The sequence below is a fragment of the Nicotiana tabacum genome, chromosome 13, assembly GCF_000715075.1.
Source record: "Nicotiana tabacum cultivar K326 chromosome 13, ASM71507v2, whole genome shotgun sequence".
Taxonomy (NCBI): Eukaryota; Viridiplantae; Streptophyta; class Magnoliopsida; order Solanales; family Solanaceae; genus Nicotiana; species Nicotiana tabacum.
In genome coordinates, this window is record NC_134092.1 from 121,797,027 (window position 1) to 121,819,981 (window position 22,955).

Genomic DNA, 22,955 nt, shown 5'->3' on the forward strand with positions numbered 1-22,955 from the left:
AACCTACGAACAAAAAGAAAAAGATCTGAGTACCCTACGAAAAAAGCAAAAAATCCGAGGGTATTATACAGAATCTTGAAAAAGGTGCCTTTTGAGTTTTGATTGGAAGATATAAAACGCCAAAAAATGGAGAAAAATATCACTTAAAAGTTAAAGTACACTGTACACTGATTAAATAAGTTTGTTCACAGTTTTCATTTCCACTGCTCAACAGTTTTATATTACACTCAGATTCATATTCCTCTCTCTGCTTTTTCCATTAATTTCCCAATGAATTGCCTTCAGAATCTTCCCAGGTTTGAATTCGATTTTCTTCTGCTAAATTCTAATTTTTTTTCTATTAATAATTCAATTTAATTTGGTTCTCAGATCCTCTGGTTTATCACTGAGAAACTTCACAGGCACTACAAAAAAGCCTTATTTCCCCGTTGTTTCACTGGTAATGATCTCTTGCATTTCTTTAATTGCGTCATTTTTAATTTTGATACTCTCTCTGTTCTACTTGATGACTGGATTTGATTGGACAGACGTTAATTTGATTTGTATATTATATTAGTTAGTCATATTGGAAGAAAAATATATTGGGTCCATACCATCCCCATTTGGTAGTAATTGACTAATCGGGCCAGCTTCCGCACATGCCAAGTGAAGAAATCACCTAGAATTTTTTTGTTCGTTCGCTAAAATTTGAAATTGAGACATGATTATCCTCCCACTTCATTGGCCATTAGGCCATAATATTGAGTGGGACCAAGTTTGGTTTGTGTGACAAAGTCTTGGAATTTTTCGTTTTCCTTTTCTACTAGTTAGAGATCACACTTTTGCCATTTGTTTTTGATGAAGTGAGTAGAATATATCATAAAAGGCATCAAGAAGATGCAAAAGTTACAAAAGAAGTGAGTTTGGCAGCTCATTTACAATTAAGCGCTACAAAACTAGAGAGCTGACAAAGTCCAAGAAAACATCAGAGTTATTTACAGTAGTAAGGTTAGCCCAGTGAAACAAATTAACCAAACATCTAGCCTTTAAGCAACCTATTGAAGTTGATAATTCATCAAAACATCTACTATTCCTTTCGACCCAAATACACCAAAAAATGCTTGCAGGTACCATATTCCAGAGATCACACTTTTGCCATTATAAAAGGGGCAGCTCTTCTCATTTCACTACACATACAGTGAGAAAGAAAATAGTCTGTCAGAAAAATTGAGAAGGTGAGCGATGTTATAATAAGTTGTGTAATTCAAAAGAGAATTATTTCTTTTAAGTGTATTGTGGTCTATTAAGTATTTTACTCGAGATTTTGAAGTGTAAATTTGTTACTGTAGTGATATTAATTTGCTGGTTTTTCCTTTATTGAGAAGGTTTTTTCACATTAAAATCTTAGTGTCCTTGTTACTCCTTTTTATTGTTGTTGATTATTGTCTCTTGTTGCTAGGTTTAGATTGCTATTATTTGCCGTGCATATATTTTCTTGTGTGCTAAATTTCACAATTAAATATTTAAGTAATGGTTGTAACGTTTGTTTGATAGAGAAAACATATTTTCAAAGTTGTGAATGTAGTATGTAAAATGAATGGTATCAAACGTTTTGGGACATCAGGAAATGTCATACAAATTGAAAAGGAAGGAGTGGTGATCTGTAATTTCTACATGTGATCAATATTGAACCTTATCATTTTCATTTACAGGGGATGACAAAATTTGCTGATCAGCGTCTAAGTATTGTGGCACAGGTAAGATTTGAATCAGCAAATGATGACTTATTCACTGGTAGTTCCTTTTTACTTTACATTTTTTTGGATTGATCAGATTATTTATATGATTAACCTACTTCCTTTTACATTCTGGAGTTGTTGTTAACCATCTATGTACCTAACAGTAAGTACCGGACGAATCTAGATTTTGTCATTTCCAAAATTTACAGCAATTTTGCTAGTATTATCCATCATAGAAATGGATTTTTTGCAGATAACCGAGGTGTCTGGGCCAGCTTGCGAGCACCTCGACTAATTCCATGGGGTACCTGCTACCTCCCACCAGCACAAGTACCGGGTAACTCAGTCCACCAAGGCTTGGACAGATTGGAAGAAATCACCTAGTGATTTTGTCTTCCGCTCGGATTTGAACCTGAGGCCTCATGGTTCTCATCCCACTTCATTGACCACTAGACCGCAATCCACACCCTTGGGTGCCATCATAGAAATGGATATTGATGTCAGATATTCTTGTTTTATAAACTCAACAAAAGAAATAAGACAATAGAAGTAGCAATTATATGCGTGCTAATACAAAAAAATCTTATTTGCTGGCATGACCAGTTGTGGATAATGGATGTGAAAAAGGACATGATTTACTTTTCGTGACAAGGCAAAGTGTTGCTTTTGTTTTCATCTATTAACATATTTTTTTAAAGGTATAGTCTCCAAGAATGCTGCTCTCCAATCTAAAAGTTTCTATGAGGTGGAAGTATAGATTTGAACTCGATCCAACATTTCATATTTTCATATCTTAAAGCTAGTTTGTGAAGTCCTAATATGGCCAAAAATTGTGAAAAAATTGGAACATGCTTTCTGCTTCTTGTTGAAATCAGATATGTTATAGGAGTAGCATTTATTAAGTGTTCACTGCAGCTTCTTCTCCTCTCTCTCGCTGTCTACTCTTTCTTTTATCTATGAAATCCATTTCTGAATTGGCATTAGCTTTCTTGCTCTCTTTCTAGGTTGTATCTGGTTCTGAATCTAGTACAGAGAAGGGTGAAACAGAGAAGGATGCAGGAAAATCTGATACATACAGCAATGACATGACTGCAGCCATGGGAGCTGGTTCGTCTATCTTTCTACACATTTTTTGGTTTGTGAACCTTATTTTCTTTCACATTGAGTATTTTTCTGGTGCATGCCTTTCCGATATGAATAAGAAAGCTATTAAACTTATTAGTTTGACTTATCAAGGAAAACTTATTAGTCTCCCTGCCCCTGGCAATTTTATAAAGCTGCATTACATGCTAGCTGAATCGGTTAAGTTATGTACAATCTTTTTCTACTATTTACTTTTCTTTGTTTCTCCTTCTTGCCTTGCCCTTTGTTGAAGATCCTTTCCTTACGCAAACTGCAACTCCAAGTTTGCTCCTGATTCAGTTGTATTAGCATAATTTCCGGATCATCTAACTTAATGACATTCTCTTTTATTTTTTTTTTGAGAAGGTAACATATTTGTATATTAATATATAGACTTCACTAAATTTGTGAAGTCACCCATAATTACAAAATGAGTGCCCAAAAAGGAAATTAAAACACTTATAATCCTTGTTCTTCTCACAAGGAATAATGACATTCTCTTTTAGGCAGTAATTAATCAGAAAATTTTGCAGAGTTCTATTAACTAACTACTACGTGTGACACTCATATCGTCACTAACTTTCTTAATGCAGTTTTAACCTATAGGCATGAGTTAGGAATGAACTACAACTTCATCCGTCCAGATTTGATTGTTGGGTCATGTCTACAGGTGACGAGTAATTCCTTTTTCTTAGAACATATTATCCTTTTCTTAAGGTGATCTTTTGACTTCTTTTTTTGACTCCAACAAAATTGACAGACTCCTGAGGATGTGGACAAGCTTCGCAGCATTGGAGTAAAAACTATTTTTTGCTTGCAGCAAAATCCAGATCTCGAGTATCCGTAAAATATGTCATGATTATTTATTTCATGTTGGATCAACCAATCTATTTCACCCTCAATCTACGACATCTTTTTACAAGTCCTTAATTAGTGTTCTCTAGATATTTTGGGGTTGATATTGGTGCAATTCGTGAATATGTCAACAAATGCAGTGATATTGAACACTTGCGTGCCGAAATAAGGTTAGTTTAGCAGAAGTTAAAAAAAGTGCAGCAGTGCCTTGTTTTGTGAATGTAAACACACTGTCTCTCTCTGTATCTCTATCTATCCCTTTTCATTTGTATGAAAGTTAACCACTTCTTTGATGTTACAACTAGTGCAGGAGTTTATGCAATTGAGAAAGGCATGTTCTTCTTTCTGTTACTTTTTAGGTTTATACGGAAATAAATTAAAGGCTAGATTTGGTTTGAACTTTGAACATGAAATAGCAGGTTAAAGGACAAGAAAGAAAACATTTATTACTGTGCTAAGTTTTGCATTCATTTGCAAAAGATTTATTTTCCATATCGCCCATGAATCAGTTCCTTTCTTCCTTCAATTGCAAGAAATGCAATCACTAAAGTAAACACACTTGTTTATTTCCTAGTCGCTTGGTTGGCAGTTGCGGAAATCTTTTACAGATACCAAAATTGTTAAACTTTTTATTATGGCTGATAAATATAACTGCAAGAGTGTATGCACTTTTTGTGTCAAGTACATTAGGTCTACAAGACTTACGACATAATATTATACAATGTGAAATTATTTTGTTTTTGCAATCTTGTCTTAAACCCATATGAAGAAGGAATAAACAGGATTGGAATTTGATTCCGAGCAGCAATATGCTTGTATTATCACAGCATATGTGCACAGTACTAAAAGATGAAGTTATTTTCATTTTGAGAATATTTGCTAAATGTACTCTGCCTTATCTTGCTGATGTTAGAAAAGAGGTTCTTCATTACATGGTCTGACATGTCTTGGCATTCTCATTCTTACCCCAAGCTAAGGTGAAAACAGAAAAAGTTTTTTCCAAAAATTGGACAAGCATCTTGCTAATGTGTATTTATAAAATTTTATAATCTCTAGAATATGTGATGCCACGAGGCATTTCCAAAAGTTAATTCCATGATGCTAATTCCTAATTGTGTTGATGCTTGGTGACGCAGGGATTTTGATGCATTTGATTTGAGGTTGCGGCTTCCAGCTGTCGTAAGCAAACTGAGCAAGGCCGTCAATAGAAATGGGGGTGTGACTTACATACATTGCACCGCTGGACTTGGCAGAGCTCCGGCAGTTGCGGTAAGTGCTTATGAGTTTCTCTATGTCGCCTGACAGATGCAATGGCATTAAAGTACTAATTAAACATGGAAGTTTCCCCCTCTTGCTTGTATTTTTAGGATCATTTCTCAACACTTCAATGACATAGAGCACAGTATCCTTGCTCCTGGAATAATGACCTTTTCCCAGTCAACCTTGAATTGATAAATGTAGATTTGGCTTCTGGGAAGATCTGGAATTGTGTTTTTGTGTAGAAGAAGGTTGCTATCACTTTAGCATTTCCTTGTTCTTTTCTTCATTTACTTGAGTTTGTTCTTTGTTTATCCATAAACAGGGGTTTTGATGCACTAATATACGTTACTTGTGCTTAATGCAAGACCTTAAATATCTAAGTGGCCTACATCCTCTTTAATATGAAATGATGCAATCAATTTCCCTTGTCTGAATAAGTGTGTTTCATACATTATTATCTTCAGAGTAGCAGTCTTTTCCTGTTGATGGTCTCTGCTCCTCTCACCTCATCTCCCTGTCTCTTCGTCTCCAACATTCTATGTCACCTGGACCTCCTCTCAATTTGTGCCTGAATCAATTCCCATCACTCCTTTCCAAATTTAACACTCATTGCTGCCCTGGAGCATTGCAGCATTACACATCAAGTTCTTGCAATAACAGAATCAAACTCCATGATAAAAAGTTTCCTTTCTGCACTCCCCCTCCCCTCATCTCCAAATCCCAGTCCTAACACTTTCCGTACCCATCTCCAATTTTCAGCCACAATTAGGAAAACACCTGATCCAAATTCGTGAATTTGAGCAGATTCTGTCTTTACTTTGATTTTCAATTAGCAGTTCAGTGCCTTTGCTTTGTGCTAGAAGTCCATTGTGACTGCTCTATTATACTGATCTGGTGATTGTACTTGCATTTGATCTTTTGTTTTTGCCACTTTGTGGTTTTTGTAATGAACTAATGATTGCAAGAGCCGTAGAAGTGCAGTGGAAAAGTTCACCGAAATTTCATCATTGTCTGGGGTCCCTTCTGTGTGCATTGGTCCATGTTCTGCCTTCTTCTAAACCTCAAAGATGTCGGGTGAATCGTCTTGGACAATGGCCTCTCTGGTGCTTGCAGGCTGCACACAAGTAGGAGAAGAGACCATTCAATGGCTGGTCATACTTCAAATCAGACCTTTTGGCCGATTTCATGTGTTGAGTCGTGGGATCACCTCATTCAAAAGTTTAAGCAGTTAGAGATGACACTTTATCTACTCAAGTATATCTTCAACACACCCCTCACGTTCTAATTAAATTCTCTTTCACGGTTCAAGCATGTGAAAACTTCTTTTCAATGAAGGATGCTAGTGAGACTTGAACTTAGTACCTCTGCCCACTTTGATTCCATGTTGAATTGTATGATAACCTCATCTAAAAGTTTAAGTTGTTAGAGAGGTACACTTGTTTACTTAGTTATGTCTTCAACGTGTTAGTTGTTTGCTCGGATCAGGAAAATATTATTTTTTGCATAACTATTCTTAAGTGGTGAACCATGCATTTCATTTACAAGTTGAATTTGTGCGCTTGGGACATAGCCTGAAGCTTTTGCGGCAAAAGCTCTTTCATAGTCATTTCGGCAGTCCTCCTTGTACGTCCTCCTTAACGAACTAGGACTTACTGAACGATTCCTAAGGACTTCTCCTTCGCTTTTGACTCGTAACAATTCTTAGCAGGAATGAGAGTTTTTCAGTACTGAGGTTTGCTTGCAAACAAAAACATGTGTTAATGTAGTACTTAAGGAGAACGTGATCTTTGATAAGAAATTGCAAACTGTGTCAGATTTCTACAGATATTCACCTTCCTGGAACTATATTTTGTTTTATTTATCTAAATTGCGTTGTGATTGAACTTATATTCGTTTGGAACTTTGAATTGCAGTTGACATATATGTTCTGGGTTCAAGGCTATAAGCTTGGTGAAGCTTTCAATTTACTCATGGTAATGTTTCCCTGTTATGTTGGTATGTAGTTTCACTTTTTGCAAATATTATTATTGCTCGCTGGCTTGCTAACTCCAAGTGTTCTCTGAGAATAATTGCCTTAAATTATGGCCCTTGACGAAGAAGAGTTTGTCTTCTAGGTTCCTGTAGCCAAACTTTTGATGGTGATATCATTTGTTGAAGATAGAGTAATAATATGTTTTATTGGTCTTTGCACTAAAGTACCTTATGGTGATGACTTGGGGAAAGAGTTTATGTGGATCGCTTCTGTAGCCAAAGTTTTTGAAGTTGATTATTACCTGTTGTAGATAGAATTATACCATGTTTTATTGGTTTTTGCAATAAAACATTCCTCGGAATATTATATGTGAACCATAACCACTGAAACTAGGCTGATCCCTTTTTCTATTTTTTCCCTTTTATAAACTGGAGTTTACGTATCTTCACCAAGTTTTTTCTATTATTTTGCAGAGCAAGCGCTCCTGCTTTCCAAAACTAGATGCCATCAAAAGTGCCACAGCAGACATTGTGAGTTTTATTGTTGTTTTAACAATTTATCATTCCCATAGTTCCCTTGTGGCTTGTGGTGTTGGTGTGGGATGCATGGTAATATATATTGCACTTTATCACTTAGTAAATTGAATTGAAAGGTCAATCCTGCTATAATGTGCAGAAAAGAAACTATGTTTTATAGTAATATTTGTTGCATAATGTACGTTTAGTTACATATTTAGTTACAATATTTTACAACACCACAAAAGGCTTTTCATCTTTGTTTTAGCTAGATATGTCTTCTGCAAACAGTGTTGTTTCCCAGCTACCTTTACTTCTATATTTCATTTCACGTTCTTCTTTCCGATTATGCTAGGTGGTTATTCTCATAGATGCTTTTCTGTTCCTGACTAAGTATCTTCCTCTTTAAAGCTTACAGGCCTTAAAAGGAAGCCTGCCACATTGACATGGTCTGGTGATGATTGTAGTACAGTGGAAATATCTGGACTTGATATTGGCTGGGGCCAGGTAATAGTCAAGTCTCACTAATAGTATTAGTCATTTTCTTCAGAATGTATGACAGTTCTTTTAGCTGACTAGAAAATATTGAAGTTCATCTTTTTCAAATTTCAACTTCAGTTAAGACACTAGAATATGCTGCTGCAGTTTTATAATGAAGCCCGATAATCCTAAAAATAAAAATATATATAAATTGTCAGATGAGAGTTACCGTATATTTTTGAGAAAATTGTCTCAATAAATTTGTCTTTTAAATTATCAAAGATCAGTTCACCGGTTACAATGTAGAATTATACCATAACAATCACATTCCCTATCCTCAATTTAGTAAGAGCTCATACTACTTTGGAAGGACATTTTTACGAATAACGGGTTTCCATTATTGTAGCAACTTTGCATTATTTCATGCTTTATATTAGAGCTCATTTAAGAACTCTTATTATAATGTTTTCAGAGAATATCCTTGGAATTTGATGAGGAACGAGGTTTGTGGACTCTCCAGAGGGATTTGCCTGTAAGTATGTTGTTTTAGGCTTGAAGTGTTTCTTCCTTTCTTATAATGATGAAAATAGAATTATAGAAACACCACAACCTACTGAATCTTTTTAACTTCAAACATGCCATATATCCCATGGTTCATCGTGTTAGAATGCTGGCACTAACAATCAATTTTCACGAAATTATTCCAAAACAATCTAAAGAATATACTATTATTAATTATTAACAATTAAAAGTACATATTGTTATAAATCAATTGGAGAACATACAACAAATGTTTTGTAAAGGTTGTCAATCCTAATTTCTCTCCATTAACAGGAAGGACACTATGAATACAAGTACATTGTTGATGGTGTATGGACATGCAATGAATTTGAGCCCATCACTTCTCCCAACAAAGATGGACATATCAACAACTATGTAAAGGTAAGGAACCTATTTCGCTTGGTTTTAGAGAAAGAGGTGCCATGTTCTATCATTTCTTCCTACTTATGCCTTTGTTATTTTGGACTTCTTGTTTCATTAGTCGGTGTGTTACTATATTATTCTCGTGTCAAAATGTCTTTATCTGAGGCACAAGATATAAACACTGACTAGAGCAGATCTAAACCAGATATTGGAAACTAGATAGATAGTATTATCCATACTTTTCACTGGACATCTCATTATACATACATATGCTGCAGCAGTTCTCTATACTTGTAACTGCTCAAAAAGTCAGTGTCTATTTTTTCTCCAACCTTTCAATAGAGCTTCTATCCTTTGGCTTCACGGTTATTGTCTGTTGCGTCTAATCAATGTTCAACTTGGATGTGCCAGCAGGTTCTTGACGACAATCCAGACAGCATCAGTGCAGCAGTTCGGAATAGGCTCACTAGTGATGACCCTGATCTTACTTCAGACGAAAGGCTAATAATTAGGGAATTTCTTGAAGCTTATCCAGACGAAGAATGAAGTGGATGCCACTGCATATACTTACTATATACATGTTATAATTGTAACAAGCCAATAATTTGCTATAAGTGATGCAATGTTAGATGTAGTTGTTTGTAGTATGACCACACAAGTTGTATGATACGTTTATAGGAATAAACATTAGTTATATGTTGTAGTGAAGTAACTTACTCCACCACTGCTTCTCTTCCTCTTTTTCATCTGTCTTTTATGGGTTTTCTCTTGGTGCTTAAATAAGCTTTGCTTCATTTCAGAAGCTGTGATTTTATTGTGCAATGGCAGTCAATTTAAGCACAAGAGTATATTATCTTTCTTATTATCCATTTACTAAATCTTATTCAACTAGAAGTGAACCATGCAATAAGCAGCCATTAGTTTGTAATACTCCTATGACTTATCTAATTAGAGCACATCTAATGGTAAAATAGTTTGACAAAATTCTGTTAACTCACAAGATTATTCTTAAAAAAATCTAGATGCAACATTAAATCTCAAATAAAAGGTCAAAAGGTGGAGCGATAAATTTTTGATGCGGTGAAATTACTAAAGAAGATAACTAAAAGTACGGTAAAGTTGTCTCCGTGTGATCTATAGGTCACGGGTTCAAGCTGTAGAATCAGCCTATTATACTTGCATTAGAATAGACTTACTATATTATACCCTTTAGGTACAGCCCTTCCCGGAACCTGCGTGAACGCAATATGCTTTGTGCACTATGCTGCCCATTTCATTCCACATTTCTTTGTATTCCACATGTTAAATCTTGAGTGAAGTAGATATTTGCAAATAAAAGTTAAAAAAACTGAAATAAAGTACCCGAGGGAAAAAAAGGATAGATAGTTATTGAGATCCTAAAAATGGTTAAAAGCTTTAAATTCCTTCATGTGACATCAATTTATAATTACATAGAAGTTAGTAAAGTACTTTGAATAATTAATGCATAATCCAAGTGTCAAACAGTAATAAGCAGAGAATGATTTTCTTTTCAAGGACACATGAGACTCTAAGAGAAAGCATAATCTACAATGTGTCGATGAGAAACAGTCACAATCCAACACTAATCTAACTTCTTATATTCCAAATCACATGTTTAAGCATTAAGGCTCAGGGTCATTTTTTTTTTTTGAGAAATATGTATTTTTAACCGTTCCCAAAAATAATAGCGGCAAAATGTGTTTTTTTATATATGCGTATTGTATACATATAATATACATATTTTATAGTATATTTTTTTTATTAGCGAATACAATTAGTTTCAGTTGTCCGGTCAATATTGTATTATACTCTATCTTTTTCCCTTGTGATTCATTAAGGCAATCTTTTGAGAGGATTGAAAAACAAATAAAAGTACCTCTTTATGTATTTTTAAAGAAATTTATTTTGTATTTGTTACACGAAATTGAAAATACCCCAAAATATTCGGCAATCTAATAAACTGAATCACAAAAATCGTCTATAATATTTTGAAATACGCAACATTTTTCCATGTTATGTTTTCCTGTTATAATTTTAATGGTGTTTTCTTCCAATTATTAATGGCAAAAGTACTTTCTTTTTCACATTAAATGTGACAAAAACAGAACGTAAATGGTATTCACGTTTTTTAACAAACTATTATCATGATATGGAAATAACGAAGGTCCATCGCTATTAAATTGTTGACTAAAATAACACAAAAAATTTAACTTCAATTGGAACCCAATAATTGTACTAAAATAAGCAATTTAACACTATGAATCGCAATAATTACTCCTTTCATTCTAATTTAAATCTGTACAAGAAAAGATTAATGATCATTTTCTCTTTATAGATTTTTATTTAGACATCTTTATTCTTTCTTTTTCCTCATTTACTACATCTATTCCGTAAATGGTAATTCTATAACTTTTCAGTTATACCCATTTAATAATTCTGACCATAATTTCCCGCCGGCAAAGCGCGTAGAGCCCACAGATCATCTCATCACGTTGTTTGTTCAATTCAAACAAAAGAAGAAACTAAAATAAAAAGAAGAAAATCAGAAAACCCCCTATAAAATATAAAATAAATTATATTTTAAAAAACTACACTTAACATAGAAAAATAAACAAAATATAGCAGAAATTAGTCAATTACATTTGCTATGATCCATTTTAATTGTGTGTCTTTCTTTTATATATCCTTAAAAAATAATTAATAAGAAAAACTTTTTAATTATAATTATTTATATCTTTAATCATTCAATAATGCTAAGGCAAGATGGAAAAAATAATAAACTATACCTGAATTTCTAAAATGAGATCAATTTTGGACCAGATATATCTAGTAACTACGACAACTAATATGCGAAGAAATTTCGAACAAAAGGGTCGGAACTCGCTGATAGGAAAGGAGAGAAAAACAAAGCAATGCCAAGAGCTCCGTCAATCCGCTGTTCATCGATAGACTAATATGGACCGGAGAAACAAAAAAAATTGCACTAGAAACATAAATAAACTAAAAATACAAAAGTAATCTCCAAATATGAATTTCCAATAAATCTTTTATATTTTGGAGTTTTTTTAAAAGTTAATAGTTAAAAGTTCTCACTTTTAACAAAGGAGGCCTTTTTTGTCATTTTCTCAGCAAATCACAGTCAGATACAGAAAAACGAGTGAAGAAGTTGTGTAAGCAAAACGAAAAACAGAATTCTAACATTTCACACTTCGCCATTTATCCGATTCAAATCACTCACTCTTTTCAATGCCAAATTCCAAATACAACTCACTGAATCAAATACTCGCCGATTAATTAACAATGACAATGGGCCGTTGCTCGGCGAGTTCCGGCGACGACAATAATAACGATGACAATGCCATCAACTCCAGCGGTGGATTTCACTCGATCCGTGACCGTTTTCGCTTCAAGAGAAATTCACATAAACCGGCACCTCCGCTGCCGTCGCCGACGTTATCTCCGGATCGGCAGTGGAAAACAGCGGCACGATCTCATCATCATCATCACCATCACTATAACCGATCTTACTCTAGGAAGCTGATTTTTTATTGTTTTAAAGAGAGATCGTGGTTATATTTGTGCATATTTTTGGTTATTTTTGTGTTTGCGTTAGCGTCTATGGTGTTACAGAGTTCAATCATGTCGGTGTTAAAGCAAGGGAATGAGAGAGCTCGTTGGCGGTGGTCCGTTAGAGATGATTTGAAGTTAGGGAGTTCATTGGAGTTTGTTCAACAGCGGAGCTTTCAGCTTCGTAATGGCTTAGACTTGCTCAGGAATCAGCCTAGAATTGGTGTTCGGCCTCCTCGGATTGCGCTAGTAAGAAACTCTATATTGCCTTGTGTTTATGTTTAAGTATGCGAATTGCTTATTAGTTATTTTAGAATTACTGTAGAAGAACTCAGGAAGCTACAGCGATCACTTAAAGATGTGGAAGAAAGCAAGTTTAAATTTAACCAGATAACTAATTTGTGGTAAAATTCCAAATGAAGATTTAGGAAGTCAATGCAGAAGTTGATACTTACATGATCGTGCTCAATTGTTGGATAAAATTAGAGTTCTCTTCTTTGATACAACATTTTTATGTCTCGGAAGAACTCCCGCTGCTCATGCACACTCTGTTAGAGCTGGGATTGAAATTGTTCTCTTCTAATTCCTCCACCGAACTGTAGTACAGAAGGAATAGAATAGCTATGATGCGGTCTGTCCCCAAGCCCACCTCTCTCTCTCTCTCTCTCTCTCTCTCTCTCTCTCTCTCTCTCTCTCTCTCTCTCTCTTCATAGATCTTTGGTAACCCTATCATTGTCCATGTTTGGGCTGAATCCGTTAGGAAAGAGGCCCCTACTGATATTGACTAGCCTGTTGATAGGCTATAAGTTGGCTGTTTGCAATTGCTATATAAGGGCTACTAGATGCGAGAACTCTGATGTCAATCTATCTAATAGTATAAAGATTACAACAACATAGCAAGAGACTGAAACTTATTTTTTAGTATAGGCTAAGCGCTTACATAAACATATGGTAATGCAACCACCTTAGTCAATGATTACTAAGCTAGCATTAAGAGTGTGGTCTAGTGGTCAATAAAGTGGGAGGAAAACTATAAGGTCTCAGGTTCAAATCCCAGTAGAGGCAAAAATATGCCAGGTGATTTCTTCCCATTTGCCTAAGCTTTAGTTAGACAGAGTTGCTCGGTACCTGTGCTGGTGGGAGGCAGAACGTAACATGAAATAGTAAAGGTGAGCGCAAGCTGGTCCCGGCATCACTGCCATAAAAAAAAAGAACTTCCATTGCTCATTGTATTTCCGAAAGAGAGTAACTAAGGGGAGTAACTGAATGATAGAGCTTGGACAAATTTATATGAACCTGATATTTTATAGATATGGTTTTTCACGTCAATGTGAAAGCAATTGGATGATACGTGTTTAAAATTTCAATTTAAAATATGTTTTACAGATCAGTTTGCTTCATGAATACGAAATGCTTTATTTTGGTAAGTATGAGTGCTATCACATTCATGTTTACTTACAAACAATGCATTTGGAATTATTCCTCTGACTTGTAACCTCTAGTCGCACAAATGTAATGGATGGAAAACCAAAAAAAGTAAAAAAATAAATAAATAAATAAAAAAAAAAAAAGAAATTGGTGTCATGCACATCAAATCAATGATTTAATTGCCAATAAGCATTACTTGTAGATTGTATTTCTTTTTTCTTTTTGGTTGAACCTGTAAGATCTAGATGCATGGAACTGCAGTTTGTACTAGAGATTTAGAGATCTGGAGATGATGGCAGATGATTCAAACTTAAGAAATTCATACCGTCGCGTGAATTGTGATAGTGGCACCATTTCTTTACTAGTCTGGAACTATAATTTTAGTGTTTTCTTGAATTTGGGGGATATCCCATCACTTTTTATATATCGAGGAAGATGAGTGAAATAAAATATGAGAAGAACATTTTGACATGTTTAAGAATATATAAGATCCCCTCTTGCTCAATATTCACGACCTGTGATCTTTACCTGGTTTCTGCTGTTATTCAATCTTAGCAGATATGAATGAATTTATTTTACATGGATTATGCCTTTCCGGTTGCTAATTTTAAAATGCATAGAGAAAAGACTGTGGGTTTAGAATCCCTTCTCAAAAATAAAATGGTTGAGAATCAAGCCTCCATTTTTTAGTTGGTTTCCTTCATATTCTATTATATTATCCTCCGTATTGCTTCCTATATCGAGATGCACTTTGCCATTGGTCTCTCTAGCTTTCACAAATTTAACCATGCTTCAATTTGATTGTGTAAGGTCTTAGGAAACATGAAAAAGGACCCACTGTCATTGATGCTGTCTACTGTGGTGAAGAACTTACGGGGACTACGGTATATGATTAAGGTAATTTCTGGAAACTTTAAATTATAATATCTGTTTGCTGTATCCTATATATATGTACTATCTATAGAGATTAAAACTTGAAGCATACATTGCAACTATTCTATATTTCAGATGGTATTTCAGCTAAAAAGATTGTTTTTACCTGAAAATTTTATTTGAGATTCATATATGACCAACTTTTATTTACGATTGAGTGAAAATTTGGATGTGAAGTAATTGGGCTGAGAACTGGGTTAACGTGCCCCATTGAGATTAATACACTTAAAGTTGGGGGAAATAGAAGTAGGTTCTTCTCTTGGAGCTGGGAGGGGACTGATCTGGCATATTTGTGGAATTAGGTTTTAAATGGAACCATACTATCATTTGTTCTCCCCATTTACTTTACAGTTTCTAGTTTGAGTTATAAGGACAAATTTTGGGTTGTTTTACTCTATTTCAAACGCGTGGGTTGCTCTAGTGGTGAGCACCCTCCACCTCCAACCAAGAGGTTGTGAGTTCGAGTCACCCCAAGAGCAAGGTGGGGAGTTCTTGGAGGGAGGAAGCCGAGCATCTATCGGAAACAACCTCTCTACCCCAGGGTAGGGGTAAGGTCTGCGTACACACTACCTTCCCCAGACTCCACTATTGGGATTATACTGGGTTGTTGTTGTTGTTGTTGTTGTTTCTAATTTGAGTTATAGTCATTCTTATTTTTTATGGTTACTTTTCTTTCTCCCATCTGTATCTTCTAAATGAAAATTGCATCACGTATCTAATTATGGACATTTTAATATGTCTATAAGACATTTGTTCTATCTTAAAACTTGGGATTAAGCTAAGATGGGCGCGAAATATGGTCTCCAGATCTAAGTTGTGACGCACCTTGTTTGATAGTGGTGCATAATGCATATATCCCACTTAAAACTCTTCTTTGCAGATATATGCTGTGGAGGATGGCATTGCGAGGTCCATATGGGAAGAAATAGGAGGGCAAGTATCAATTTTAACCGCTGAACGATATGATCTCATTGACTGGTCAATGTAAGCATGCTTTGCCATCTTGGATCCTCATGACAGTCCAGTTCCGTAACTTTCTATCGCTACTCTTAATTAGCTTGGTATATATTAGTTCCTACATTTTCATTTGTGCAGTTTTGATGGTGTTATTGCCGATTCACTTGAAGATAAAAATGCTATATCAAGGTATGGCTAGCCTGTTAGATGAAGCTTACTTTTCATTACTCTAGCAGATTATTCGCTAATCATGCATATTTCAATTGAGAAGTGGTTATTTTAGGTGACTTGATATGTCCAACTTCTCAAAAAAGCGAGCTGATATGTCCAATTATTAAAACTAAAAATGGTCAGAAATTCACAATTGGAATTACCTAGAGTTGGGCTTGGAGCTTGGAAATTTGAAGACTTGCTTTGTTCTGGATAACTTTCACTCAGTTTATCTGCAAAATAAAAGGAACTTCTTGAAAATAGAAGGTCAAACCCACAATTCTGTTTGTTATTGGTAAATAGTGCTCACATGATATTCACTTCTGAATCTGATGCTATTACGGAAATCTTAGCTATTTTAATGTGACATGTACGAGCAATGAGTGCTCTTTACAGTATCCTTGTCCTCTATTCTGAAGTTTGTTCTCTTGCAAGAGTTTTAAGCATTACTAGTGCATATGCTGACTTGTACAACCTAAAAGAAAATATGCTTGAACCTAGTGTCACAATAACGTTTGAAGGAAGAACGCTTCTATAAGATGTCAGAATAAATCAATCCTAATGGTCAAACGGACTTTATATTATTATCAGACGATGTCAGCACTAGTATGTCCAATTTTTAACGCTACATTCTTGATGTACTCTAAATGATGCATACGAAGTACCATATCCATGTCACTCCTGCCTGACATGGGTATGTCTAGGCAATACAGGGAGGCCACATAGCAAATATGAATCTAGATCTTGAACTTAAATTTTTTTTTGCATTCTCTATATTTTGTTTGAGATATTTTGGTTTGTGAGTTCTATATTTATGCAGCCTTATGCAGGAGCCTTTTTGCTCTGTCCCCCTCGTATGGATAATTCAACAAGATACTCTAGCAAGTCGCCTTCGTCTCTATGAAAACATGGGCTGGGAACGTCTTATTTCTCATTGGAAAGATGCTTTTCGCAGGGCTGATGTTATTGTATTTCCAGATTACTCTTTGCCGGTATATGCAATATTCTTCTCTGTTTTTTGTTCTGAGTTCTTTTTTCTTTTCAGAATTCTTAGTGCTCATCAAGCTTTTCATGTACTCAACCATTGCATTTCTCCTGTTCTAGATGTTATATAGTGGGCTCGACTCTGGAAACTTCTTTGTGATCCCCGGATCACCAAAAGACAGTTGGGCTGCTGACAGTTATAATAGGAGACATTCAAAATCTCAGTTAAGGGAGGAATATGGTTTTGACAAAGATGATCTCTTGGTTTTGGTGGTTGGAAGTTCCATTCTCTACAATGAGCTGTCTTGGGATTATGCTTTGTCTATTCATGATATAGAACCTTTGCTACTCAAATTTGCTGGAAGTAGCGATGTTGAAGAGAGACTGAAGTTCGTTTTCGTGTCAGGAAATTCCAGTGATGGGTATAATGAGGCATTGCAGGTAAAAGTCTTGAATGTTGTGCAGTGTTGTCAAAGGCGCGCTTATTAAGCCCTGAAGCGAGAGGCTCAAAACACGTTGAGCGCTTCGCCTCTCTTTGTGGGCGCTTTAGTGTCGCATCAAAGCTCTAAGGCATACTTTTCCTTACCAATGAGTGTAATCCTGAAAAGTCGACCTTAAACAATTGATATTTCACTTTATCGTGAATCTTTTTTCATTTTCTTTGTCCATATATTTGTTATTCATGCTTATAATGATTAGTCTTGGACTACATGCATATTTTAACTTTTTTCTCCCGTTGCGCCTTTTTTCATTAAAGCCCACGCTTTATTTGCGCTTAAAGCCCCAACGGACCTTAGACCTTTTTTGCGCTTTTCGCCTTTGATAACACTGATGCTGTGTTAGTAATTCTTAATTTCTGCATTCTGTTTCACTCTTTATTATGGCTTACCTTCGCCTTTCTCTGCTTCACTATTGTTTCATTTCGATGTTAAAAAAGTTTTGTTGTTTGAACTGTAAAAAGGATAAAGCTTCTTAGGTATACGTTAGCATAACAACTGAAACTCTTTTAGCTGAGGAAATTCTAAATCATTTTCTCTTGAGTGTACACTTTAAAGTGCTTTGTTCTTTTAGGTGCCTACCTGAAATTTTCATCCTTCTTTTCATCTATAAGATGCATTTTCCATTTTTCTATGTCTTCATTTCTTGCAAGTGCTTTACTGTGTTATTTGTTTGGTTGAGATGAAAGTTCTAGTGACATTGAGTGATGCTTCACTTCACAACATTTTGTGGTAGCAGTAATGTGTGGTTTACTGACTATTATCTTATGCCATAAAATAAAAACAACTATATGTCTCAAAATTTGTAGGATATTGCTACTCGTCTGGGACTTCGTGAGGGATCTCTTTCACACCATGACATGAAGGGTGATGTTAATGGTATTATACTGATTGCTGACATTGTCCTCTATTCTTCCTCTCAATACGAACAAGAATTTCCTCCGATCCTGATACGAGCTATGTCATTTGGGATACCAATTGTTGCACCGGACCACCCTGTCATTAAGAAATATGTAAGTAGATTAATCTTATTATTGACAACCTTTGTAAGTCGATTAATACTTTGCTACTTATTTTGTCTTTTCCTGAAGAACTTTCTGTATCCAGGTTGTTGATGAAGTTCATGGAATCATCTTCTCTAAACACAAGTCCAATGCATTGGTGCAAGATTTCTCAGTACTTATATCTAATGGAAAACTCACGAGATTCGCTCGCACTATTGCATCTTCTGGGAGGCTGCTTTCCAAGAACATGCTTGCAGTTGAATGCATTACAGGGTACGCAAAGCTGCTGGAGAATGTCATAAATTTCCCATCTGATGTCATCCTTCCAGGAGACACTTCTCAGCTTAAGCAGGGCTCATGGGAGTGGGGTTATTTTCAAAAGGATGTAGAGAAGAGTAATGACATAGAAGATCTTCAAGTAAAGGATGTGGATCCAATAAATTCCAGTGTTGTTTATGACCTTGAAGTAGACATGACAGGTTTTGTTCCTTTGATGAATGTCTCTGGAGATAATTCAGAGGCTTTAGAGGACTTTCCAAGTGAGTTGGATTGGGACATCTTGAATGAAATGGAGCGTTCTGAGGAAGTAAATAGACTGGAGATGGAGGAGGTATGATAATACTTTCTACTGACAAGTAGTCTTCCCCGGTCCATTCCACACTACCATAACTAAAAAAAAATAGAGAAGGCAGATCTTTACTTGTCTATGGTTTTATTTTTCTTGAATTCCCTTTGATGCAAGATCTGTTGAGCATGTTTTTTCAATATGTAGATTGAGGAAAGAATGGAAAAGGACATTGGTGAGTGGGATGAAATATATCGTAATGCTCGAAAAGCTGAAAAGCTTCGTTTTGAAACTAATGAGAGGGATGAAGGAGAGCTGGAAAGGACTGGGCAACCAGTATGCATTTACGAGGTTTATAATGGAGCTGGAGCATGGCCATTTTTGCATCATGGCTCTTTGTACCGTGGATTGAGCCTAGTGAGTTCCTGTTGCTTATTCTCTGTGTTTCAGTTTCTTACGGTTTCCTTTCCTTTTTATTGGTCTCTTTGTACAGAAATATTAAATGAAGTTTCTTAGAATACAATGATATATGTTATTCATATCGGCTAATGCAGATTAAGTACATTCCCTTAGCTTTTATTTACTTCATTATGTTACATCTCTAGTTTCTTTGGTTCTAACTATGGTATATTCTCTTAGTCAACTAAAGCACGGAGATCGAGGTCAGATGATGTTGATGCAGTTGGCCGGCTTACCCTTTTGAATGAGACCTACTATCGGAATATCCTCTGTGAGATGGGTGGCATGTTTTCAATTGCAAACCATTTAGATAATATTCATAAGCGACCCTGGATTGGATTTCAGTCATGGCGAGCTACGGCTAGAAAAGTATGTTATTAGTTCTTGATGAATCTTTGATGCGTGAACTTGTACTTGTTGTAATGTTAAACTTGGCCTTGTCATATTCACACACAATCTTCTATGTACTCTTTTCTTGTTAATAAGTTTCATATTGGCTTCTGTACTAATGTATCAGGTTTCATTATCTAAAAATGCTGAGCTGGCCCTAGAAGAAACAATACAGGCAAAGGCTAAAGGTGATGTAATATACTATTGGGCACATTTGGATGTGGATGGTGGGTTTACAGGAAACAATGATGCCCTTACTTTCTGGTCAATGTGCGATATTTTGAATGGAGGCAACTGCAGGTATTACGTGGTGTACAGTGGGATTTGAACAGACTGATTTATTTCAACATTACTCATTTCTGCTAGCACTTTCTCCTTCCCTTGTTGGTGGATAGATTTCTTGTATTTTGAACAATCTAGATCTCTGTTACAGAAATTTGGATGAATGATCCATTTATTTAGCTTCATCTAATATCGAATACTATAATAGAATTCATATTCTGAAATCCAAGAAGCTGAAAATTGGAGATTTCAGAAGTTCATGTCCTAGAATGTACTATGTTAAAAGAAGAGAGTTAAACAGGAAACTGGAAATTTTGCACCCTGCACTTCTGAATAAATATCTTCACCTTATGTGCAGAGAGACGGGTGTACTTTTTCTTTTAATGGAAATTGTCCTTTCAAAGTTGTCTCAGCTAACTCTCATTCTTTAACATTCTTTCAGAACTGCTTTCCAAGACACATTTCGTAGAATGTATGGCTTACCGTCACATATAGAAGCTCTCCCACCAATGCCAGAAGATGGTGGGAGATGGTCAGCACTGCATAGCTGGGTTATGCCAACCTCTTCGTTTCTGGAGTTCATTATGTTTTCCAGGTAATCTAGGCAACAAACATAATTAAGCAGTGGGTCACATTACTTGCATAAATTATTATATATTCGAGTTTGAAATATGAATTGTATATTTGAACTGAAATGGTTTGAATTCCAGGATGTTTGTCGATGCTCTGGATGGTTTGCACGTGAATTCAAACAATAGGACTCATTGTATACTGGCAATCTCGACATTTGAGGTAAGCCTATAGACATAAGTTGCATTAGTATAAGTTTACATTTGGTACAAAGTAATGCAGGTTAGAAGGATGACTTCTTATGTTTGATTGTTTCCGACCAACAGAAGCAGCACTGTTACTGTCGGGTTTTGGAACTGTTGGTGAATGTCTGGGCCTATCACAGTGCACGGCAGATGGTTTACATTAATCCTCACTCAGGCGTGCTGGAAGAGCAGCACCCCATTGAGCAGCGAAAAGGATATATGTGGGCAAAGTATTTCAACATAACATTGTTGAAGAGTATGGATGAAGACTTGGCAGAAGCTGCTGATGACAATGTCCATCCATATGAAACGTGGTTGTGGCCTTTAACGGGAGAGGTATATTGGCAGGGGATATATGAAAGGGAGAGAGAAGAGAGATACAGGCAAAAAATGGACAAGAAGAGAAAGACAAGAGAGAAACTACTCGAAAGAATGAAACACGGATATAAACAAAAGACACTGGGAGGATAACACATCTTGGCTAGAAGAACTTTTTGACACCATTTGTGAACCACTTGGCTCTAACATGGCAACCAAGCTCATTTTTGCTCTGGGCTTGTGGATGAAAGAGAAGGACGCCAACAAAGGAGTGGTTATAATTCTTTCTAACTGCATCAACATACGGACACTGACATACTAGACTGACATAACTACATATATTCATATGGATGGAGAGCGAGTTAGGCTTAGCAAGAGCGAGTACATTATATGTGGCTCGCAAGCAGTTTTGCAAGCTTTTGTAACGAATATCTTATGTGGCTCGTTACAAGTCTCTGATTCCAAGAGGCGCATTCTCTAGTGGAGATTTCATTTCTGCAATATTCGAAACGCGCAGAGCATCTACAGAAACTGTATTCTTTCGACAATGTATATACATTTTTATGCAATAAAGCAAATGCAAATTCGTATTACTATGCTCGGGAAGAATCTCTCTCAACAGTTTCTCAAGGGTTCTCTGAATCTTTTTGCACTTGTGTTGGGGAGACGGTTCCTGCCACAACAGTGTTTGGTTTTTGTTTTTTCACAATTTTGTTCGTACCCCTGACTAGCTGGAAATATGTAGAATTCAATCTAGACAGTCAAAGTGAGCTCGTAATTTTTGCCCCATGTATAAATTACTCCTAAAACAAACCAAAAAAAAAAATCTTAATTGCTTTATAGAGTTTTAGAAAATTCTCTATTTTTAAGTGATTTGTTTGGCATTTATTTGCATTTTTCACGCATTTAGAAATACTTTAAAAATCATAAAAAAGGGGGGACAGAAATATTTTATCTTATTAATTACATTTCATACTTTGTGGCATCATTAGCACCTAGTCACATGTTAATTGCATTCATAAAATAAAAATCCTAAAAAATACATTTAGCCATTCTTCTTTCTTTTCACATCTGTAGTTTCAATTAGTTAATCAATTTGTTAATACAAGTAATTTAATTAGTTTAATTTCAGGTTGAAACAAATGGAGAGATTAATCTTGCAAATTACGTTTGATGTGTTTGTTTAATTAAAAGTGATTAATTGTGCAAAAAGCCAAAAGGAAGGTGAGCTTTTAGGCATGCATTTCGTCTGGGCCAGACATTTTCGGTGGCCCAAGTTCCATATCCGCCCCAAGCCCAGTCCCTATATCCAGCCCATCCCCTTTTAGTACCAAACGACCACGTTTTGTCCCTAATCAATCCCAGTCGTCCCTCAAAATCAATCTAACGGCTCCGAACTCACTGATAGGGATGGCAATGGGGCGATGCGGGTACGTGGCAGTGCAGCTTTCAGCTTATGTGGGGCGGGGCGGGGGTGGGTTGAAATATTGTTTTTGTTAAACTCAACGCGGTTGCGGGGCAGTTGCGGGTTTTAGGAAAATTTGAGCAATCCATAGTATCTGGTTATATAATTCTTCCGCTAACTTAGTTGGGTTCACATTTGTTCAGAAACGATCCTAAAAGATTTTAAATGATCAGTAGGGTAATAACAAACATTTTACCCCTTTAATTTTCTGGAT

At 35.8% G+C, this 22,955-nt stretch overlaps 2 protein-coding genes across 4 annotated transcripts; both read left to right on the top strand.

The window, feature by feature from the left end:
• The first annotated feature begins 136 nt into the window (after window positions 1-136).
• Window positions 137-9,567, top strand: LOC107775688 (phosphoglucan phosphatase DSP4, amyloplastic-like). 3 transcript variants are annotated; one of them, XM_016595441.2, is made up of 14 exons: window positions 137-296; window positions 370-439; window positions 1,692-1,736; window positions 2,723-2,825; window positions 3,434-3,510; window positions 3,601-3,677; window positions 3,785-3,865; window positions 4,832-4,964; window positions 6,869-6,928; window positions 7,401-7,457; window positions 7,854-7,949; window positions 8,395-8,454; window positions 8,757-8,864; window positions 9,258-9,567. In XM_016595441.2, exons 1-14 carry the CDS (start codon window positions 271-273, stop codon window positions 9,390-9,392), a joined length of 1,128 nt encoding a protein of 375 aa, XP_016450927.1. In that variant the 5' UTR covers window positions 137-270; the 3' UTR covers window positions 9,393-9,567.
• A 2,440-nt stretch (window positions 9,568-12,007) lies between these two features.
• Window positions 12,008-21,869, top strand: LOC107775689 (uncharacterized). The gene is made up of 14 exons (XM_016595443.2): window positions 12,008-12,683; window positions 14,673-14,759; window positions 15,676-15,779; window positions 15,891-15,941; window positions 16,783-16,954; window positions 17,067-17,387; window positions 18,253-18,456; window positions 18,551-19,057; window positions 19,220-19,429; window positions 19,652-19,840; window positions 19,989-20,161; window positions 20,586-20,738; window positions 20,854-20,935; window positions 21,040-21,869. Exons 1-14 carry the CDS (start codon window positions 12,168-12,170, stop codon window positions 21,427-21,429), a joined length of 3,159 nt encoding a protein of 1,052 aa, XP_016450929.2. The 5' UTR covers window positions 12,008-12,167; the 3' UTR covers window positions 21,430-21,869.
• The last annotated feature ends 1,086 nt before the right edge of the window (window positions 21,870-22,955 follow it).